Raw genomic sequence first — 24,495 nt, forward strand, 5'->3', positions numbered from 1 at the left:
AAACGAGGCAAACAAATAGTTAAGAATCGTGGGTGGTGTCAGATGTTGCGACACCCGTTGTTTGCTTATGGTAATACGGCAGAACTCACCAACGACCTCTTTGATCTCTCGGATGACCATTATGAACACGTCGTCTGTGAGTCCTCTGCTCGAGGAATATTCCTGCCTCTCGAACAAATGTACACATTTTCTAAGCTGATTAAACACTTGTCGACCTAGCAAAATGCAACGCCACGCACCATGCTGGGGTGAACACGTTCTTCTTCGCAGCTTCCCTCTCAAAATATTTAATTGAAGGAAGTTCGTTGACGCCAACGAAAAAAAATTTGTGCATACGTCAGGTGCTTGGGCGTATTCAGCCGTACGTCTCTATCCGAGCGTCTGGGTTTTAACGTCTATACGTGCATGTGTGTTTACCTGTCTTTCACTTCCTGAATCGGTTAGCGACACAGCAACGGATAGCGCTCATTGGGTGTCAAGCACAAAGGCAGGGCGGGAATGTACGCTGTATGACGTTAATATTGCCTTAGGATCCAGAAAAGGCAACAGTCGATCGATGAAGGAATACAAAACGACGTAGTAGATAGGAGTGAAGTTATTGACGTCGCGCGTCTTTCGAACTCCAACTTCGAGGAAAATGGGTAAGATGAAGTAGTTAAGCTATCACCTACACGCCAACATCAAGCATTCAAAGAACAAGCTTGTCGTCGACGCGTTCCGGTAGAAGTCTCGTCGCTTGGATGCTTTCCTGAATGTGTAAAAAAAAATGAAGGGTGAGTATAAGATCATCACTCTGCAAAACATGATACAAAAGAAGAAAGCATTAATTAGAGATACTTCTCTATAAGTATAATAATAATGCTATTTTCAGCCTTTGAACTAGCGTGATGAGAAATGATTTGAATACATAGTCTTATGTAACCGTATATTAGTCATTACTTTTCTTTTACTGTCAGAGTGCAACTACTGTGAAAAAGTTTCGGCTCGCTGTTCAGACGGCGGCAGCTGTCGATTTGTGCTATGGCTGAGGGACCCAAAGCACTCAAGAAATGGCCATTTTTCGAGAGTCCCCAATGAAAATATCGTTCGGTTCATTGAGAGATGTAATAATTAGTTGATTACTGTCGCTGTTGTTTTTGCTAGGGCCCAGTTGGGGCATTTCTTAGATTGCTTGCAGGCGTAAATGTTACATTAGGGTTGGCAATGGAGTGTTCTTAGCTATGAACATCTTCAAGATTTTGAGACCATCCATCCGTCCGTCTGCGTCTGATACAGTAGCTATGTTTTATACCTAAGTATTTATATTCAACTAATTAAATTCTGATTGTCGAATGAGGCGAACTGTAAAAGGTACCAAGCCACATTGAACATCTTTCTACCTGTAGCATGTGTTCCTCTGCTAGTCGGGACGTTATTACAGCCTATTAAAGTAAAATCTGTCCTTTATTGTTTCGATTACTCCGCACCTGCAGCTCCTTTTACATTTATTTCGAAGGTTAAGGGGAATGAAGGAAATGGAACGGTAGAGCATGCGCACAAAACAAAGGCGCTCATACTGTATTTACGCCATGAATTTGTTTCGGTGGCCATCATTAGACTGTATGATCACTCCCCACGAAAGAAGCTGATGTACAACTACGTGTATCGTAACGGAGTACAACGGTGGCCAGCTAGCGCAAATATGATTTCGTCCGACGGGTAACAAAACTCATATAAAGATATAACAGCGACATATTTATTATAGGCAAAAAACAGCTCTATTTTAATATACAGAAGCATATATCTGTCGCCGACTTATCTTTCTTCCGAATATTTTCCTCCGATATTATGGCATTTTTATGTGTAGCTCGCGTTTCGTTGTGGTCCCGTTCTCCTGCTGTTGCCACTTACAGTCATTGTAATGTCAGAGATACGCCGACAGGCGTATTCAATATACATGATGATGACGGAGAAACAAGCACGGAAAGAAAGGCTGACCTCTGGCGCATAGTTACCGTCTTCACAAACAGTAGAGTAATAGACCATTAAAGTAAAAACACGGTCGTATAGGTATGTGCTCGCTATGAAATCATTACCATCGTGTGCATAAAAAAGACGAGTACGTCCTTACGGAAAAGCATTTGAATAACTGCATTAATTTTAGTTATATATGTATATATATATATATATATATATATATATATATATAGTAATGTATTTTAGTTGATTTACGCAAAGCTTAATAACGACGGGTACCTCACAGGGTTGCTTTTGTGTTGTCGACCCATTAGCAGCCTCGCCCTAAAAGCAAATGAAGCAGTTATGGACGCGTACAATAAACGGGGCACATTTGCATATTGCATACGTAAAATTGAAGCAATCTATCTTGAGTCACAACGTATAATTAATAGTTTTGTAAGTTCATCAGTTCGGAACTTAAATAAGGCTATGTGAATATGCTCGCATATGCTAAAAAAAGTATATTTGCGTTATGTTTTGTAGAATGACAATTGTCACCCAACAACTTACATTTCTATTGATGGACAGGCTATGCACTAGAAAAATACGTACTTGAATGCCCCGACGAGGTCGTAGTTGGATTACGCACTGGAAGTTTGCTACTGAACAGCTGATAGTTTGTCGTGAAATCCGCATTCTAGGCGCGCTTCGTTATGTAGAGGAAATGCGCCCTCTATCGGCGTTTCATTTCCTCGCGTAAACCGCTCGTTCAGGGGCTCACCGGTACAAAACGGCGCACCATTTCACTACAGCAGCCTCTTTTAGATGAGTTCCCTACCCCAAGAAATGGAACAAGATTGTAATGCCATCCGTCTTCCCTTATAGGTAGTTGCCATTTTGGTATGATTCATTAAGGTTCTCTAAGGCTCTGTATTACGGTAGAAGAGTATATGGCATTATTATCAAGAGAAGCGTTTAAATGGTAAACAAAAGACGTGTGCAAAACCCCCATAATTTAATTGTCGTTGGCAAACATTTGGAACGACATGCGATAGTTAAAAAAAAAAGTACGTAGTCAGCCATAAGTACGCCATTGGAATCCTATACCTGTACCAAACACTAAAGGTATAGCGTTCATTGAGTTAGAATGCTATTTTGAAATAGTATTAATGTTCATCATCAAATCATAGGCTATTCCACAGTAGTCTATCTTTGCTTATAATTAAATATCTGGTTGGTTTATAAATTCTGTTTCAATACAAAGCTATTTTCGATAGAAGTATCAAATGATGTACCCTATTGATGATACGAGATGTACAGACGGTAGTTTCAGCTTGGCGGTCTGTTCGGCTCATTCGGTACCCTTTCTTGCCATCTGACTCTAAATGAAGCTCCCTAGCAGAGGAAAAATGGCAATATTACATCAAATAGGTTGCCCACGGCAATTAAGTAGATAGCCTGGCGGAATGCCATTGCGATAAGCTAGAACGGTCCTTTTAAGGATTTATTAAGGCAATTTTTTCTTGCCTATAACGGTGAAGTGGGAAAGCAAAAGTTTAATGGAACCCGTGTTTAGTTGTAGCTAGGAAAACTCTGATAGGTTTAAGATGTAAGCTTTCTAATGGCAGGTAAAACTTCTTTGCGAAAATTCTATTCAGCCAATGCTGAACTATGAAAATTATATCACCAGAACGACTTTATCTTCTTTTTTGGTCCCTATAAAGGGTTTCATAGTCTAGCCTGATAAGGTACATCCTGAGTTCCATTTGACGTGTGCAAGAACCAAACTAAGGCCTGGAGATATTAGATTTTACGTTCGTACCTCAAGATGTAGGTTTTTAAGGTAGCAATCAGTTTAAGTTCTATTTAGCAATATTGATATTACTTGCATCTTTATCTCATCATCTATAAGTTACCTTACAATATGGCTCACGTTAAAACTTAATAAAGAAATCCATATCCCGAATTACACGCCTAACCGCAAGGTTAGCTCTTATCTTACGTATATATGTACTTCTACGATATTCGCTACGTATTTTTCTAAGATTGGAGATAAATAAAGGTTGGGAGCATCGGGAGGACCGAAGTTAGATGTTTTGTTATTTGGGTAGTAATCATGTTCTACATGATAAGCTAGCGATTCGACTTACACTGGCGAGCTAAAATCCCCAACTGTTACATACGGACATGTATACGATTATCCTGGAAAAAGCAGTGACTATACTACTACAAGAGATACTCATCATTTTCAGAGGCATGTCACGTATTTAAATAGTGATTTCAGAAACTAGTAGCGAAAACAACAGTCTACCGGAAGATAGTGCGGGAGGGCATTGCGGAAAGTAGAACAGTACCCACTGATATAATCGTGCTATGTCGGTATAAGGCTATATGTGTTTTGGAATGAGTAAAGTATACTACCCACATCTATCCTGACTCATAGCAAGGTCGCCCGTAAGCAAAACGGTCTAGATTTTTTTAACAGTGTAGGATGTCTGGCTAGAGCAAAATAGGTAAATCGTCGTCAGTAGACCGCTCCCGTTAGAATTATGGTGCTTTATGGTTACTCTACTATCCGCGTTTTCTCGTTCGGTTGTTATTGCCTCACAGTGTTTTATCAATCTGTTACAATTACCTCGAATTAACTTCAAACTACTTTATATATAACGCAACGTACTAAACCACCGCAATAATCCCGTCATGATATTATTGCTAGTAGTACGCTATTTGACAGATGTCATAAGTTTACTCTATTGGAGTTTTGTAATAACTTCTTTATAGCAAACTTCTGGCGTTCCAAATAAATACAAGTATGTTGCTTGCTTTGAGTTGAAAACATCTAAATGATGTTTGTGTCTAGGCAGATTTTCGATCCGCAACTACAACTTTCAAGTTACAATCATTGCGAAAACATAGGTATACAAGTTGACAGGTAAGGGGATGAAACTTCGCTTTGCATCGCCATTTATGTTAGTCGGTAACTACGAGTATGGGACTTTGAGTAGCTTTTATATTGAGACAAATTATCATATGGAAACTGATGTTGAAAAAATAACTGTCAACCAAGTTAAGAATATTGAAATTCAGTTTCGATTTGAATGGATTGAAGACTGCGGCGATCCTTTGAAAAACGCCAGTGTAATCTTTAATATGACTTTGTTTCAGCCTGAATGAATTGACTTTTTACGAGCACTCGGTTCCGTTCGAATCTTAGCAGAAGTTCAAAAAGAGAAGTCGTGCTAATGGCAGGATCGAGGACCCATTCCCTGCCGAAGTTTTTTTCCAGAGCTGATGTGATTTTGCCATGTGCTATGCCAAACTTTCGAAACTAAGTTACGAGTTTGCATCGGACGGTAGCATTGAGTGGACGATTCAACAATTCAAGCATAAAGACTCTAAATGCTTTTACACCGGCAACACGTAGAGAACGATCAAAACATAGGTAACAAATGTGAATATTTAACTACAAACCTACCTTAACGCATATGTTAGAATACGTTTAGTTCAATATTATTCGAAAGTTACCTTTCTCTTTGACGCCGGTCAAATTCATAGACATATAGCATCGCTTTCAACCGCCAAAGGTCAACGGCATCACCCAGCAACATGCGTAGGCCACTTCTTTTCCACTGTGTCTAGCTGGGCGTGTGTAACGTTCCGAATATATAGTACATTTTTTTTACACGATATGGGACTTCGTACGTGCAGAACGAATGCCAGTACAATGTATTGGCCTTAAAAAGTTACTATAGGAGGAACCCTACAGTATCTTCAACCATGTACGTTTTGTTTCCGGGACCTCCTTGTATTGCGTCATTTTTTACCTCTTCGCTGATTTGCTGCGTTGATTTTGCCAACTATAAGAACAATTTAGCTGAGGCTGATGTGGTCGCAAGGGCACTTTTTATCACCGCCACAGCTGACTTCTTGCCGGACAACGGTGGGAAGAAATATAAATGAGAGTGCTGAATAGGACTTGACATGGCCGATTTTGCCATGGAAAGCGAGAATTACTTTTTGAGGCTTGTAAGTACAAGTGTAAACGCTGTCTACAAACGTCAGTGCGTTAAGCTAAGGGAGGAGTAGTAGGTCGAGCTGGTAGGCTTCTCAGCCTAAAACAACGTATCTGCTTTAGGACACGATCTTGCATTCAAGCTATCAGTACAACGGATATGGCTCGCAATCGAGAGCTGAATGGTTCATCACCCTACGACAATTGTTTTTTTTGCTCTTTAATGTAAATACTAAACTTAATGGACTTCTGAGTGGCTTGTGAAGATCGCAGTAGGAAGAACAGCTGTATTGCAAGTTTTACAGACTAGTTCCCAAAGAACATTCGTAGTATTCCGTTGGATTAACAAATAGTAACTGTCACATTTTAGTTGCCGGCTATAAAAACTCTTACATTTAACCCTAAAGAACGCCATAAACACAAAGTTTGTTTGTTACCTATACTTAATATGTCATTATTGTTGTTATCGATCGCTGCGTCTGCTTTGGTTTTCATTATCTATATTGAGACGTCTATCGATCTTGCTTGCGTTCCAGGGTATTTATTTAGCATACGCCTGGCTCATAAAATACATAACCATACAGGATATGCTTATTAAAGTAATTACTGGGAACGATGATTCATAAAAATGCTAGTTGGTCTATTGGTATTTCCTAGCTCCAAGCGGCGACAATCATACTCTTATAGTTGGAACACAGTCGTACCTAATAGGGCAAATCGTATTGATACGGATTCGGCTATGGCATTCTTGTTTTTTTTTTCTAGCAGTGTTCTGGGGCAGAGAAGAAAAAATCGAACTTCAACAGTACAAGTTGCGCATGGGAGATGCGTTTACAACCTTCGTTTAAGCTGCTTCAATGTGTTTCGATAATAACAGGCTCTTGGGAACTTTGCTGCCGCCTTCAGAAATTCACCCTGTTAATTTCTTTCGACACTGACGACACCAAGCAGCATGTCGGCCCATTCTTCTAAGCTAGTTTACGATAGGGCAGAAAAATCCTAACATAGAGCTTAACGAAACAGCCTAGAAATCCGTGGGCGCTTAGTTTTACTTTTTGTTCCAGTTTTTCTTTTTTGAAGACATCTTTTCATTTGTCGATCCTGGTTATATATTGGTAGCAGTAGTATTAGCGGCTGTGTGGGGATCCTTTGCCAATTGGCTCAGGAAGTACGGCCTTCCGCCCCTTGAGCGAATCAAGGAGACAGGGACGAGCAAACAAAAGACACCGAGCGACCACCGCATTTAATTACTTTCCGACCCATTGTGCCGATTCGAACTACTTCGCGAGGCTGTTCCGTACTCGAGGTTATGCTCGGAGTAACCAGATTCTTCTCACTTCGTCTTGAAACAGATACGATCACTTCTAAAGCCACAAGTACATGTATTAGGCAATACATACACTCTATGTATAATGCTGTCGTATATTAATATGTTACTGTGTTGTTAGTCGTGTTGATTTGCTGCCGTTTTACGTTGGCTAGTTGATTCAATATGGTCGCTTAGTGAAGGGAGTTTCCCATTACAGTCATCTGACTACGAACGTCGAAGTGGCAGATAGGCTGAGACTTGGAAATTCATTCGTTTCGTACTATTTTGCTTGGCTCGGTTATTTCATAAATAAACGTTAATAAGCGAAAAGGGAAAAATTAAATGTATTCATTAGTTTATTTTTATTAACACTATCCATGCTATGGTATTTATGTCCGGTGTATACTTCCTTCTTGTTCAATAAAAACTTCGGATGGCGTCGCCAAGACATGTACACACAAGTTATACTTTTGCAAAAGCTGTAAAAAGAAGGAAGTTAAACTCAATTTCCTTTTTTTTTTTGCTGAGCTAGTTTACTCTGCTGCTCCGCCATGTCTCGCACGCCATAGAGCAGCAGTCAACGCAATAGTGGGATATAACGACGCAGAGTAGCGGACAGCTGGCAATTCATATATACAGTTCCGAAAACGACAGCGAATGTTACAGTTTACTTGACCCCCAGAGAGTGGGTGCCTTCGCCCGGGCCGCTTCCGCCTACAAGAGGAATTGCTCAACCCAGAAAGCGCGAAACTCGACAGCAGTGCTGCCAGCTACTGTAGCTTTCTGTAGCAGTTTCGAAACGGCTAAGTGAGCTCTATGTAGCACCGCAGAAGAGGAAAGCTATTAACAGCTCAAAAGACTTTACCAGGTAGGGCACCCGTTAGCACTCGTTGCTAGTGCAGCTGCTACTGTTGTTTCGAGAATGAGCCGCGAGAGACCCCGGCAAAAGTTCTTCAAGCCCGCTTTCCTTATGCGTTAGCAACAAACCAGCAATAGCAGCGGCCCCAGATGCAACCAGCTGCAGCTGAAACAAACCTATGTGTGACCGGAGGGACTCGGTGTTGCGGCTCCCGACGGATGAAGCTCAGAGAAAGAGAGAGAAGCGTAAGTCAAGCAGTTAATGAAATCTGTATGGTATTATGTTACCAACAAGACGCAAGCTGTCCGCTGTTAAAGGGACTGAGAAGTGCTGCTTTAACGGCCACCGTTGCCGGTCACCGGGAATAGTTATAGAGAGGGATACCTTGTAGGGATTCGATGGCGTTAGAAATGGCGGCGGGCAATGCAACGAGCACAAAGTAGCCCGGCAAGGAGCAAAGGTGAATGAGGATGTAGAAAGGTTTAGGGTGCGAATAATTGGCTGTATGTGAGACGCAGACAATAGCAAACTAGTGGACGATAGCTGCTGCTTGCCCAAAGAACTCTCTGTATGCGGGCAATATCCACTTGCGTTGCACATGGTAGAAAATGGAATTGCAACGGTCGTGGTACGGTAAGGTGAAAAAAATGATGCCGACTCTCACTGACGCAAACGTGCGTTTTAAGAAACCAGTGCCGACTCCAAGTTAACGCTGCGCGGAGCGGAAAAAAATAACAGAGTACTGGCAGATAAGACAAGTAAAGCTACGCTAGAATAAGGGCAAAGCTTCTTCTAGAATGTGGGAGGTCACAGGCAACGCACGGAAAAATGCGGTAAGCGAAGATGTGCGGGTAGCATGGGCGCTGTACCGTTAGGTCTGTTCGTCTTAAGAAAGGGCAGAGAGTGGGACCCGAAATGCAGTAGTTATGCTGCATTGTTGTGCACTTCGTTGATTTATGAAGCAGTGATCCCGTTACTACACCGCACCACTCTCGTTTTCCATCCTCTTGAGTTTGTGCCGCAGAAGCGGCTGGTCCTGCTGTCGTCGTTGTCACTTGCTCCTTCACTTTCCTGTGCGTCGTAAGCGGATGAGCCAGCAGACAAAGACAGCAAGCAGTTGGGAAGCCGCGCAGGGCCAAGTCATAGCGAGTACAGTGTCTAGCCATAAGCGTCTTCACAGGAGAGAGAGAGAGATGGGATAGAAAGGTGGGAAAAGGGGCTCCGTGCGAGGAGAGTGCCCGCCATTTTTCAAAAGCCTTCCCGTTCGCCCTTTGTGCGCAACTCCTCATACTACTTTTTTCTCGTCAGCGCTTGTTCACCTTCTATCTCTCTGTTTTTTTCGGGTTACTCTCCCTCGTCGTTTTCTACCTTCGAAGAATAGAAACGGGAACGGACTCGAATGAAAGGACGAGGAAGTTAAGACGATGAAGAAGCCGCTTAAGATTACGGAGGAAGAATCCATTCATTTGCCTTTACTCGCTTCTACATACTATCGCTATAGCTTCTGCTGCACGCCTATTTCTTCTTGCAGCAGCAGCAGCTGCTGCTGCTGCTGCTGCTGCTGCTGATGATGATGACGATTATGGTGATTCCTGTGCTAGTTGCTTCATTCGACTCCAGTCGACTCAATTCTCTGCACTCGTCCTTGAGCGACGAAACTAGACTGATAACCCAATTTGTCTCGCGCTTCAATGCTATTTTTCAAAGTTGTGCCAGTGGCGTTGTTTTGGTCTAAAAAACGAGATAGAGGAACGAAAAGCCAATGGAGAAATAGGAAAAGAAACAGAAAAAGTGGAAAGGGAAAAAGACCGTCTGCTCTTGCGTTTGTGTTGGGGAAAAAGGAGTGCGAAAGGTCGAATTTTATGTAGTCCCTTGAATCCAGTCCCACTGGATTATTGGAACAAACGTTACTTCCGATTTACTTCCACCAGAGTATGAGTGAAGTATAAATGAAAAGAAACCTCTTGTTATAAGTCTTCGTAAGGAACGGCAGTTATACTGACACTTTACGTATTTGTTGATAAATGTGTAAATAGTACCCCTTAAGATGATATTATTACTTAAAACTATATTAAATAACAAATAGATAATAAATATAAATATTAAAAACTATACTGATAACTTAACAGTATTTTCCAAGTTTAGTTTAACTCGACTGAAAAAAACTGACCCGCTAGCGAGAATCTGGAAAGCAGATATACTCCGAGGAAGAGCGCTTTTTAGTCCCTTTAGCTAATCATTGCAATTGGCATAAATATCCAGTTAATATCTTACAATTCAATCCTTACGATCGTCTAGTGTTAGTTTACAATCTATGATTTTTATTATAATAACAATTTCGCATAACAAGTGTTTGCTCAGCAGCTCAATACTAGCTTGAATAACGTGTCATCGTCGATCATAAAAGTGGCTCAACTAGATATAAATACATGAGCTTTAGAAGACTGCATGCACTGTTTGTTCTAATAATGGCTTCGAAGGGTTTTTCGTCGTCAGCGTATATTAACTTGGACAATGAAAATCAGGGTTAGCGTTAACAACGAAGCAGACGCTTTTACAGCTAATCATTGAATTTCATGTTGTTTTTGGTAGTCGTAGCGCAGATTTAATTGTGTAATAATTTGCTAAAACTAAGAAAATTTAGTAGGACAGATGGGGTGAACGAAGCAGACAGACCCAGTCTGTTCAAATAGCTTAAATGGACTGCGTCGACGCCTAGGCTCGACTTGAAAGGGGGCTTTCTCTACCCTCTAAACTCGACTGTTCATTCGTACGTTTGTGGCTTCATCGTGTAGTGCACAGAAGTACATTACGCGACACCCACTCGTATAAAGATAGAGAAGTATTTCTACCGATGTTTTTTTTATAAGAGGATTATGTACAGGATGTATAGCGCCGCCACAAAAACTATAGCCTTCGTTGCCAGTTGGCTAAAAGACAAGGAGATATGACTAGCTGATAGCACATAATGCGTCTATAGCTGTCTAGAGAAGCTTGAACATGTACAAGACTTAGGAAAACGTAATTAGATAAAAGGATAAACGTAATCTTTAACTGGAAAACGCTGGAGATCTAAGATCTCTAGTAAAAAAAAAAAAAAAAAAAAACAGTAAAAAAGTAGAACGTATATAACAATCATTATCCATACCAGTGAGACTAGAACCTGACATAACCGAATCGGATCGTGCAACATATTTTCAATTTACAGAATTACATACAAAGAATAAAGCAAAAAAAAAATAAGCAACATAATTAACACATATTTGATGGAAGCATTTTCTTTTGAACGAAATTCTGCTATTGCTGAGGGCAGATATTTTGGTTTTATCGACTCCTTGAGTATAAACTTATATACGTAATTTGTACACCTAGAGCTCAGGCGATTCTTGGTGGAGAGCACTATGCAACCTTCTTTAAAATGTAATGTATTAATTCATAGGTATCAATTCATAATGCACAACTTCCCGATAGTCAAATGGGACGGTGAGAAAGGTCTTGTCCAATATCTTGCGCTTTTTTTCGTCCTAAGCTGACCTTTGAACCGGGACTCAAACAATTCTGTTTTTGTGCCTGGGTCGTATCCGTACGCCTAAGCCTCGTCATCGGTAATGACGCATGAGTGTGTCTTTGAGTGCGTTACAATTCTCTCGTAGCAATTCTGTATGTTCTCGAAACTTAAGCCTTTCGACACAATTATTGCTGTGCATCTTCTCGTCGTTTTCCAATGATGTTTTAAAATGTAGCTAATGTAAGATGTCTAACTCTTCTGTTCCTTCACAATGCTTTGGCTATCCTCCAACATGAATTGCTTAGCCTTTTATCACGCCTTCGTCTACACTCGCTAGGGCGTTGTGACAGGTCGCCTTGAGCAAAAGTTAGTTTTTAAGTCCTTTCATCTGTCGTGAAATTGTCCATACAACGTCTGTGCTTGCATTGACTTATCGTGTAGTGCGTGAACGCCCTTTGCAGCATTGGCGACACTAGTGAGCATCTAGTTTCGTTCCCAATACAGAACCTAATGCATATATTTTAGTATTCTATGTTCGTTTACAGAAAAGATACTCAGCTCAAACTGTTTGCAAAATAAAGTACACGTTCAAATGGCCTGAAATTGATCCTACGTATACCAGATAGGTAAGCGAGTGTGACAAGGTGACGAGTTCGCGTTTAGCCAACAAAACGTTTTATCAATACTTTGACCTAAGAGGAAATGCGTATTTTCGAAATTTCTTTCGTAGCTAATATTGTATATACCTGCAGTCTGCCATCAAGCTATATTTTTCCTACGATGTTATTCTGGTAAATGGTTATCTGTTTTCAATGCTATGACAGGCCTGGGGTGCTTCTTGGCTTCTGGGCGTGCCTTAGAAGAGGGCTGTTCCTCGCTGTGTAAGAGTGCTCGCTGGTCCCCGTCGTTCAACGTTGGCTTGTGTGTAGCATACCCTCCTAAAGATTCGCCCGTTAGTACAGAAGCCATTTCAATCTCGACTCGACCCAGAATCCGTCTCTATCTTGCTATACCCTGCATTCTATAACCCCTTGCCTTCATGCCCAGTGGCTGCCTTTCATCAGTTACATACAATAGCCTAGTCACTGTCGTAGAATCCGTATTGCTCTGCGTTGCCCTCCGGCGTTGTCAAGATTGTAATCCAATCAGCGCATTCAAGATATTCACAGTGTGACGGGCGACCAATAAACGCCAAAAAGAGGAAAGTACGCCCTTCATCTATATTACTGCGGGGCTACAGTGGGAGTAAGCGACGGAAGATATTGTCATCGTTGGCTTTCCCTTTGCGGTTTTCCCCGGTACGCCTGTACTGTTTGGATAAAAATTTCCGGAGAGCCACTCTCAAACCATATGCACGCACGCGAACGCCTGAAGGTCTTCGCACATTTATACGTTTGACTTACTGGATTCCTTGAGCTTTCTTGCCCGTTCGTTTTTATCCATATATTCTTTCCTCTACTTACATACTTTGTAGCTCCAATCTTAGTGTTTTTCGACAGTTATCAGCGACGGCACCTGTACTACCACTATACAGTCAGCTATGTAAATGTCTGAGACGCCTGAGAGTTCGCAAAATGACGTTGACGTTATATATTTAGTCTATGACATGAAGGCACGAATTGAACGAAGTGAGCAGAATAGACCTGAGAAAACCAGCCCGATGTACGCGAATGCAACGTAGGACTGCCTTGAAAGCCTTAGGATACACTGGTCACGAGGCGGTGACGCAGTGGCTTCTGACTCTACTTAGAGTCTCTGCTGAAACAGCTTCTCTTTTTGGTCATAGCACAGCTGGTTGACTTAGGTTATATGTAAACAGTGTCGATCGAGTGCATTAGGACCCCCAAAAACCAAAAGCGGGGCAAACGAACGTTTCAGGTATTGAAGTGATCCGCTTTCTTTTTTCTTTCTTTGTGTTGCATCAAAACGTGAGCATGGCATTCAGCAAGAAAGAAGCTGAGGAAAACAATATTGCATCGATTTACCTGCTCCTGTCTAACTTTCTCTCTCCAAGAGTAACAGCTCACGTGCAGCACTGAAGCATACGATGCACGTATTGCACCAATACACTAAGACGATTCATCGCAATCGTTTCTCTTATAAGGGCCTATTCGTTTGTGATTCCCTCTACCATTGAAGTCCTTGCCTACCACCTTCCACCTTCGTTTTTTTACTCGAAGCAAACGGAAAGTACCGAAATGGGCTAAATCCCCAAGCAGTTCTTTCTATCGTCTCCATCACCTCATGTTATTTAGCCATAGCCATAGTCGTCACCGGCTGATCGGTCCCGAGTTTGAGTGGCAAACGTATAAATAGGACATGCTTCCTCAATACATAAGCCCAGAAAGAGGGTGTGAGAGAGACTTACGATATGCCTAGCTGCGGCGCATCATTTCTAGCGGAGCCAGAGAAATCCAGATTGACGAATGTTCCTGACACATCAGTTTTCGAAGTCATATCCTTCCAGCAGCGTTTGCCGGCATGCGAGAATTTACGAATGTTCTTTGATTCCCGAGCTTACGTGTCACAACCTCGGTATATGCTTTTTGCGCTGTCCCGTTACAGCTCTATATTTCTGAACATTGAAACGGCGATCGAAGCACAAGGCCATCGAGGAACGCAACCGTTGATGTTGATGGCTTTTCCTTATTGTAATGCGAAGTAAACTAGTGCGGCATCGATACGTAATATCTGCTGAGTTTTCTGCTTCTGCGGCTGGTGCCGTTGAATCTCTTCTCGCTATTTTTAAAGCCCCAGTCGATTCGACCCACATACGTCTGAACTTCCATGCGTGGGCGACGAGGCGCGGAAGAAACAATCAGCTTCTATAGTGATTGACATTACCCAATACAATCCCCTAACATTTCACTCTATATCGTCCATTCTCCGAGCAGTTCGTTAAGCATCATCTTTTGGTCGGTCGTATCTGCTGCGTTCATATTGTGTACCAACGTTCTGGCGGGATTGCAGAACTAGTAGTAAAGGCTGACAAACGTTTGGGAACTGTTTCCTAGCTATGAATTTTGACAGCGTTTTCGTTCCTCCTGGGTTTCCGGCCATCTTGACGGAGTCGACCAGGCCACTCGGTTTCACTTAGTCTCGTCTTGTCCACCCGGTCCACTCCCTCAGTTTTTCGTCCACGGCCTACCACCGAGTCGTATAGCAGCCTCGTACTCGTTTCTTATTGTACACCCTAGATGTTTCCAGGGTTCCTTCCTTCATTTCTAATTCTCTCATTGGTGCTTCTAACTCCATTCTCTTCTGCGCTTCTTTTCCTCGCGCTGTTCAGTTTTTCAAGACTACTGCTGCTACCACGTTGCCGTCTTCTGTCACAGACGATAAATTCGTACGTGATCAGCGTCGGCGTCCTGCCGATAGCTAGCTGTCCTTTCAGTCCCTAGATGGCCCCCAGTAAACTAACCTTGAGTGCCTGCCTGCTTGCCCGCCATCGTATCCAAACTGCGATCGGTGCTGCTGCCCCCTTTGCCACTGTAGGGCTAGTAATATCATTCTGCCAAGGCTTTTGCTTGTACTCTACGATGATGACTGACTACGATCCACTCTTCTCGCCGTTGAAGGCCGGAGCCGTAGCCACGCCACCCCACATCGGTGCACTGTGTCGGTCGCCTCGTTTTTGGCCGCATTTTCCCGCCTGCCCAGCCGCTTTCTGCTGCTCGCCTTTCTTACAAGGACATCACAGTGGCCCTTCTAGCGGCTACGGACTACTACGGCTGGTGCTGCTGCTATAACGGAAAAACGGCAGACACGCCACAAATACTGGAAAGACTGTGGCGCTAACGGCAAAAGCAGGAATCCTGCACCCGATGGCCAGAGGAGCATGGAGGGGCGGCCCGAGCGATAGACGGTGGGCCAGCATGACTAGGCGATGGGTAGGCGGCGGCACATGAAAAGAAGATAGAAGAACCAGACCAGCTGCAGACGGACGAGTGTTCCCGAGTCACAAGTCGTTTTTAGTGGCTGGCCTAGTAGCTGTTGCCGGTGGGAGTGTTGCCAGTCGCAGATCACGCAATAATAACCAGCGGGTGGGGCAATTCATACAAGCTTCAAGCAATGGATGGCCAACGCCTGCTTGCCCACTGTACTTATTCCTAACTGCGAGCGGCTTTGCCTGCTTTCTGCACTTCAGTGTTATTATTGCTGTCTTCATTGCGTTTACGATTCTTGCCGATTTTTCCACAATGCAGATATATGTATCTCTATAATTTTTTAATAGGCGGGGCAGATAGAATCCCCGTGAGACAGAAATGAATCCGTTAAAATGAAAAAGAGCATGCGCACTATAAACATACTTTGAAATGCTGCTAATTACGTACAGACAAAACAATGTTCATAATATGATTACTAGAGTATAAAACCGTGGTATGCTATTGTGCTTTTTTGCTACCCCAGTTGACTATGTTTTTGTTGTCACTTCCAAGTTGAGAGCTGGGCATAGACAGCAGCCAAAAAGACTTTATGTCAGGGCAGAGTCCATCGGCCAAAAGCTGAAAAAGCGGACCGTCCTGTTCCGGGAACTGATGCGGCCAATTGCATGGATAACCCAGTCTTTATCCCTTATTTTTGGCTGACTTTGATGTCGCCTGCTTGAACCGTCTTGGTTTGTGAGCGAACGGCAAAGTAGTCTGTCTACCTTTGCTTCATTACTACTACAAGATAGGACAGATTCCGCTTGTTGAATTTAATGGGCAGGGAAAGAAGGCGACTTACTTTCCGCCTAAATAGAAAGACAAGTTCCAACGCCTAGAGGGGCGACTCTTTCGAGGGAGGCAATCTTGTTCGTTAGTCCACATGAGGATATCTGTGACTAATACATAAAGATCAAATGTAAGCCCATATACCAGTTGCAGGAATATTACTAATACCTAGTAATATATTTATATGAGCTAACTTGATATAATACTATTTTACGATTCTTCTATAATCGCAGAGGTTAGAATAGGTAGTTCGTTTAACTCACGCTAGGATAAAAGTTTTTTTTTTATAGAGATACCTTGTCACGTCAATTAAGAACACAGCATTACCGCGTCTGTTTTACGCAAGCGTGCACCCAGTTGAATGAAACACCTAGATTGTATATATTATGATCTAAGGCTCATGCGAATTAACTGGGCGTTAATTAACCCTGAATGGAACAAGTTTAACTTGACCCAAGACTTGACCGATGATTAATCCATAATGGCCTTTCTTGCATCTAAACACCCGTGCTGGACGTACATATATTCTTGGCAGAGTTAATACAAACAGTTATGGAACATACAAGTGCTAAAATCGTGATGTTTTGGAGCAGTATTCAAACATTCAATTTTTCTTTCGTTTTACAGGTAAGTCGAACTAACTATTGTTATTTATAATATTAATCCGACCGTCCGTCGCTGTTTCGTTGAGTCTCTCGAAGAATTAGGTTTGAAGTGGTAGTTGATTCGTGATCATAGACATCATAACTCGTACGCGACTTCTGCTGCAGATACCCTCAAATTTTGCAAGCGACCAATTTTCGTACGAGGACAACGGTTATGATCACTCGTCATAGGGCGATCATTAATTTGGCAGTAATGCCCCTGGAAACTCATCTTTAGTTGGATTCATCAGAATTTCAGACCATCTTCGTTATTAAACACTGTACAACGGGTATAGTGCAGGATTTACCATGATTAGGACTGGGAAAGGTCAATAATGCAACGAATCATACAAAATTATATAATCAGGTAATATTATTATTTAACTTATACAAAAAGGCAGCGATGAATAAATTGTATGTTGTTAATTTTCTGTCTGTTAGCATTTATCAGCCAACCTGGCGCGTCCTTAAGAACGCGTGCCTTATTTGACCCGTCTCAGCGCTCGGCGGTTTGGGACACCGTTATCACTGCTAATATGGGAAGCATGTCACCTTTGTTGTTGCTGCCTTAAGGCGAGGTCCATCAGGGCTCGGCGTTCAGCTGACTTTCGAAAGAGAGAGGCAATCTTTTTCTAATAAAAACTGAAAGCGAAAATCACGCCGTCTCGCATCCTGTTGCGGTCGATCAAGTGATCCTCGTAAAGGTTGACAAACGCCCAGCAAATCTCTAGCTTCCTGTCAAAAAGCATGAACTCAAACCGTCTTCACCAGTCAATACAAATCAGAAATGAAGAAATCACTGACGGGAATGCCTAGTAGCCTTTGCGTGTGGGCTTTTTCGCTACGGGTAATTGCAAACTACGTATCACCCGTCGGTTTGCCAAACGTCCATGCCGATGGCCGTGACATCATCATTAGTAGGTGGCGCTAGAGGCGCCTACAACGATTGAACAGGGGCTACTGCTAACCGAACAGGCAGGACAGAGCAGGACTCGTTGCTCCAGACAGGCGACGCCAGGTTGCAGTTACAAATAGTGGCAGTGGCGAGGCTTGAAAAGACTATCGGGTGAAGTGGATTGGAAATTTAAAGGTTTCTGGCTTTACTTCTTGGCTTGTTGCTGCTGCTGCTGGCAGGATGGGTGGGTGTCCGCTCGGCTACATGACCGCTCGCCCGCCAGCCAGCCAATGTGACGGGGGTGTACTTCCCTCGGCTACTGCTGGGGTCGAACGAACAGCAGACCGCCTGAGACACTGCACAACCGCCCTGTGCAACAGGCAGCGGTAGAGTCGTACTCAGCAGCAGCAGTAGTATCACTAAATTCAAGAGTGAGGCAACGGCATGATAACCAAATGACCGAGAGCCAAAGTCGAACGTCAATATCGCCAATCGTTGCCTAGAAAGCGGGAAGTAAAGGAAATCCTGGCTTTATTTCTCTTTCACCGACATGACGACGAAAAAAGTCAGCAAGCCAGTCGCAGACGATGGCCAAACGGCCAAACGACGGCCAAGGGCGGCGGTATAAGTAACTGCGTGAGGGTTAGTCTGGCTGTACAAGGGTCTAGCACGTTTTTCCTCTGTCAGCTCCTATCGGTGGAGGGGTTTGTGTCAAGTTTACGCTCTCATGAACCAGTAACACCGTCCGAAGGACGACAAGTTCGCCAGTTTTTTTGTAGGTCTGCCTATAGACCGCCCAAGGCAGTCTATACACGGAAACCGTTTGACATGCGAATAGGCGACTGTCGGTGAGCGAGTGACGCAGTATAATTGGTCAATGGCTGCGGCTCGCAGCCGTACTGGGGGCCAAACGGTTTTAGTGGCGTTCGTTGCCCTTTAGGGCCACCTAAAGACTGAGTGTAGAATTAGCCAGTGCATGGAAAACGGTGGCCTCGCAGAAGAAGGAAACAGGATGTTAGAAAGATCGGACTAAGGGAAAACGGCTTGCATTATTTTGTGTTAATGCACCGCTCATACGACTTTATTGCTGTCCTAAACTTTTTGTCCAAGTCAGGCTTGTAGTGGGAGTTGTTTAGATTCACTCCACTATCCTCATTGTCTGTCCTTTAGATTCACTTTCCTCTGTCGCTTGCTTGATTGTGTCATTCTCTTATACGCAGAACCTTTTCCACTTTTTCTGTCCACCCTCTTTCATTCCGTTGTCCGGCTAGGTAGCTTGTATTGAGGAAATATTCAATAAATTTTAGCGAAAAGCCCAGGCCCCGTAGGTCGACGTCTATGACGTCCGTCGGTCATCGACTCTAGAGACACCAACTACCGCATCCACTATGACGAATGCTGAAGCGACCACTTACGCAAACCCGGGCTATTTATCAGCAGACGACGCAATCGAATAAGCTGCCGCTGCTACAACCCACTCCTTATTAAAGACCTCAATATCTTTTCCGCAACGCTCCTAAAAACTAGATAGGAGTAGGTCGTCTATCCGCCTCAGATCGCCACCTTCCACCGTGGCTGAACGATGTTCTTGATCGTTCTAGAAATGCTGCATGCAATGCAGTGCTTACAACGGCCGGGTCGTACTGCTGCTGCCTATAACGTAGTGCGGTGTACCGCAGTAACAACGCTGCCCTTCATTGGCCGCTTCGAGCAGCGGTGTCATCATCACATGAGAGCAGAGAAAAAATAAGAAAAAAAGAGATGAGACAAACACATGTCGAGTCAAATCATGTCAGGATCGGGTCAGCTGGGTTGGGTTCGCAGGCTGTTGAAGAAACGGCTGACGCTATGAATCCTGCTGATGTTGCTGCTAACGTTAGATTTTGCCATCGTTGACGTACCCAGACCCGCACAAAGTTTGGGTCTCTCGACAGACTGAGCTGGTGTAGGCAGGGCCCTGGGGGAAACGTCAGATACAATTTCAGCCTTTGTCCGTCCTCAGTGCTTCTCGGTTCTCGTCAACGAAGGCAAGCGAAAGCGAACATGCTACAAAAGATAAGAGAGGAGGTGGGAGAATTAGGAAAACAGAAGAGGGGTCAACTAGTGCTCGCACCAGGAGCTGCTTGCGTGTCGCCGTGTTTGTCACGATCGTCAGCGTTATCGCATCAACCAGTTGGTTGATCGGTTGGAGCACTGCTGGAGGCTCCAGTTAGAAGGGAGAAAACCGGAGACGAAGTTCGAAAGAGAGCGTGCGGTTTGTTCGTCCGTCCGAAGTGGGCCCTCTGCACTGGACGAGCTGGGTTTAGATTTGCTAATGTGGTTCCATCAATGGCAGTAGTGTGTTTATATCCGCATATTTTTCACTGTATGTTCGTGTCCCCACCCCCAACCCCTCCCCTCCAACTGCTCAGATGTGTTCGTGCACCTCTGCGCGCGTTGGGTTCTATATCTTAAAGCATGCGTCTGTGTACGCACAAGCATAGGTAAAAGCAGACATGTTCGAGTGAACACGAGAGTCCCCTTGGCGGGCGACGCTATCAGCGATGCTAGCCTGCACTTGCTGATCTAACACAACGTAGGGTTTCTGTGTTTAATTCAATTCCACGACAGGTGTTTTGTCTAATATCACCTCTAAAACTCTATAGTCCGGTTCCAATTCTTTATAGCCTTGGCATTGTATTCACGTACATAAGATTCGTGCATATTGTAACTGTAATTCGGAAACACGTTTCTTTCTTTCTCTGTTTTACATCGATGGATGCGTATTCGTTAGTAGATCCGGACTTAGTCTAGAAGCCGTTGTGGTACGATAGACGGCATTAGGTTAAGTGAGAAGCTAGCGGTGTCACACGGATCCCATAAGTACGTACCCATATGCGTGTGAATGCGAAACTGAATAGCAATATTATATCTGCAATACCATTCGGTCGGTACGACGATATCCAATCAGATTATATATGTATTGACATTCATGTACACGTGTATATGTACCCAGCGTTCGTGCGTCGAATTTGCAAAAGTGGCAATAGTTGCAGCAGCACGAATCAAATAGGATGCAAGGTAACAACATATAACAATATTAAAACATAGTAAACAAGATTCCTAAAGATATGCAAGTTTTCTTCTCGATTTGTGCGAACACCTGCAACGCTGCCAATTCGGTTCTCGCGGCCTCTGAGGCTACGACGAGTTGTTGGTTGCCAGTTATGAACTAAATGGAGAGGTTGAAGGCTTTATCCATCGTTAGCGGTATCGTCCGCTGAACGGGCTGCTAGAACGATATGTTCGAAGGAAAAGGAATATGGGAAGGGAAGACCACCAGAACTTCTCTCAACTATAGTAGATGATAGAATTAAACCGAGTAACAGTGCTCCTGTTAGAAGAGGAGAAGGACCGTAAGCGTCATTTGGAGAGATTGGGTCTCTCACCTTTCCATTTTTTCATTAGCTAGCTTTTTCTCTTTTCGTGCTACTTCCATTGTACTTCGAGCATTAGATGCTTGCTGCCAATGCAGGACCATCTCATACGGAGTATGTCTGCATTCATGGTCCGCTGCTGGCTTGATCGTTGGTGCTTTGTAGAAACAGCGATGGTAGGGCAACGTCGCTGGCAGCAGTGTCAACAACGATCAGGAAAACTTACGGTAGTGAGTAAGTACCTTCCTATAGTGAACGCGCTTAGTCACTGGCGTCCAGTGTGTCTGTTATATATATGAGCGAAACGACGACTCCGTAGCATATAGAAATACGCAGGAAAGCCGGCGCGAAAAAAAAGCCGCAAGTATGTGAAAAGGTGACGATGCGAAAAGGTGCGCAAGAGCAAAGAATAGCATGGGTTACGTTACGGTGGTTGTGGCAAGGAACGAAACAGCGCATGTAGTATGCGTCGTTATATTGTATGTCGTTAAGTAAGAGTGCAGTGAAGGCGAAATCCGTGCGGAAAGACAAAGGTAAACAGAAGTTGGTGCAGAATGCATTTAACAGGACTCGCGTATGCGCTCGTAATCACACCCAGCCTCGGCGGCAGCGGTGGGAGACTATTATTATCTGTAAAAAGGTACCTTGGGGGACACTTGTTCATAATATCGCGCTCCGCTGTGACTTGTCGGAATTATTAAAGCAGGCAGGAGGTGTACACAACCGCCGTTACTCGTTTGAAAGCCAAAAAAGTGCATAAGTGTCAAAACGCTGGCATGTCGAAGAATGTTCACAGTCAGAATGAATCGAGTCAGAATTGAAATAAATTCTAGTTTTTTTTTCATCAGGCCCCATTGGCCATTAACTTGGTATAGAGTGAAATAAATATAAAAATACCGAATGCTAGCATGTATACAACTTGTCTACACAACTTCTGCTGGAATTATGGAATCCACAGTTGCCAGGTTTGTAAAAGATCAGATAAGAAATATCACTTTCACGGAACTATACCCTTTCTGGAATATTAGATTCCATATTAACGCCCATTACACCGACGGATCGAAAAAATCTTAATCCCCTACTTCTAGTGGCCATTAGCTTCGATAGCCCTATGTAGATTGCCTCGATCAACCTTGTTGCGGTGAAGCAGATTAAAATTTGACACGTATCTTCGGAATGTTTTTATCAATCGAACCTTAAGAAGAAGAGTTGCCTTTAACAGATCAAAAGACCCGATTCGGATAAAGTTTTCGCAGCTCCGGTACCATTCCTTAGCGATTCGGCACAATGATTCACAGGCCATATCTGACATCTTGTGACCCTGCAATCGTTTAAAGTCAATATTTCTGGGCCTTTAAGGAAGCTAGTGTTGATTGCAGCCCCATTCACAGTTGGCTGCCTGCGTTAGATTTGTCACATGTACACGTTTCTCTTGGCCACTTGCGTGTTTTTCAATATGTCTCAGCTCTTTACTGTAGAAATTAATTTTATAGCTTCTCCAAGACTAATGGACCCAGCGCGCCTTTACTCTACTCGTTGTGGATGATTTTATGTCAGTTTCACCACATATTGACTAAACCGAATCTTTGCATTCTCTCGTAGCTGTTGTCCTTATAGAAATCCCATCTCTAGTAGTGATATGTTACTGGCAACGCTGAGTGCTTTTCTCTAGAGAGTTTAAAATTTTTCAATTTCTACGCCTGTCGGCGTTATCGGTCGGCGTATGGAATAGTAAGTATAAAGCGCTTCCTTATACCGCACCGTTGCAACGTTCGTTACCCCGCTCCCCTGCCCGTACGTTGAGTAATTTTCCCATGCCACTCCAGATCCGACTTCGAACGTCTTTGGCTTTGTTGCCCATTGCAGTGCCGCATCCGATGTAGGGTGGGTTTCTATGTCGGCTGTTCTGCCGCGTTCTCTGCGACTACTTCCTGCCCTTTATCTTGGTATTGGTCAAAAGATCAAAGACAAAAACGATGCGTGGTTGCTCAGAGACGTGTCCCAGCAGCTGCAGCTGCCGTCGCTACTGCTACTGTTGTTGCTGTTATTTTTGTCTCCTTCCTTGTCGTTGCTTGGTTTGCTCATTCATTAGTCTGCGTCTGCCCGCAGCCTGTTCGTCAGCTTGTTTCCCGCGCTGAGAGCAATCGCATCATCGCTGCAACGTTGTCTAAGTGGCCGAAATGGTTGGGTAGGCAAGATTGGCGTTACTGATGGGATCTCTGCAACGACACGCAATGTAGGTTTGCATACATATTGAGTGTGGCCATTGTTAGGAACGGTTGCCTGGCTAGCGGCTCAAGACTAACGTGCCCACTTACGCCGATGCTGATCTTGCTGTCGGAAGCCGTCGAGTAGCAACGGGAACCGACAACATTCACGCTCACGTCGGTTCCCCTCCTTAACTTTCTGTCATTCAGTTTTGTTTGACTAGGTGTAAACGTACGTTATTTCTACGCGTGTTGCTAACGCCTATCCCCTAGTGATTCGTAGTGCGCAAACGGTGCCCCTATCCCAAAACTGACTCTAGCTAACGCTATAGTATACGTGTGCTCTAGACGCCACAAAGAAGCTGGTCAAGAAAAGCAAAACGTAGGCAAAGGAACGAAACGCACTTGCCAGGGAATTCTCTTGGCCCGTACTCGTGCAACAATGTAGCTGTCCTAGGATTGCACATTTTCGCCTTAAGGTCCAAACGTTGTCATACCTCCTCTTTCGAGATCCAGCAGGCAAAAAACGTGGTAAAACACAGCATAATTGACAAATATCCAAGGAACCAGCAGCAGTACTAAGAGGAAACCGAATCCGATATGTACAAGTCTTGTCATCTCAGACATATCATGACGAATGAACAATCATGTAAAAGAGGACCCGTAAGTCCGAGTTTTGACTCGAAAATCACCATCATCATGAAATTCATGCTATTAGTGTACCTGGAAAGGCAATCTCATCATTTAGTACTACATTAGGAACGTTTTTTTTTAATCTAAACGTTTTAACACTATATTCAAATGTCTAATCAATCCGAATTAGAAGGTTTTAAAAAAAAAGTTGTCTCAGTGAGCTACAGTGTTATTCAGATGCTAAGAATCCAACGTGCGTTGTTACGTCGGTGTTCTAGTATCCAATGCTTTCCTATTTTTGCACAGAAGCTTATTAGACAGACCACTCAGACATGGGGACAGTATTTTGAACTGAAACG

General features: G+C 43.5%; 1 protein-coding gene across 3 annotated transcripts in view; it reads left to right on the forward strand.

Annotated features, from left to right (window-relative positions):
- LOC111253668 (uncharacterized) overlaps positions 1-24,495 on the forward strand; it is a 106,935-nt gene that overhangs the window by 33,416 nt on the left and 49,024 nt on the right. The window contains exon 1 of one of the 3 annotated variants that reach the window (XM_022813418.2): positions 21,558-22,261. The exons of the other annotated variants lie outside the window; for them this stretch is intronic. Within the exon in view, the coding sequence (XP_022669153.1) occupies positions 22,205-22,261 (57 nt within the window). The 5' untranslated portion in view covers positions 21,558-22,204. Of the gene's footprint in view, positions 1-21,557; positions 22,262-24,495 lie in introns of those variants that run through there. 3 annotated transcript variants of the gene reach the window in all.

Source organism: Varroa destructor, unplaced genomic scaffold, assembly GCF_002443255.2.
Source record: "Varroa destructor unplaced genomic scaffold, Vdes_3.0 BEIS01000001.1, whole genome shotgun sequence".
NCBI classification, from domain to species: Eukaryota; Metazoa; Arthropoda; class Arachnida; order Mesostigmata; family Varroidae; genus Varroa; species Varroa destructor.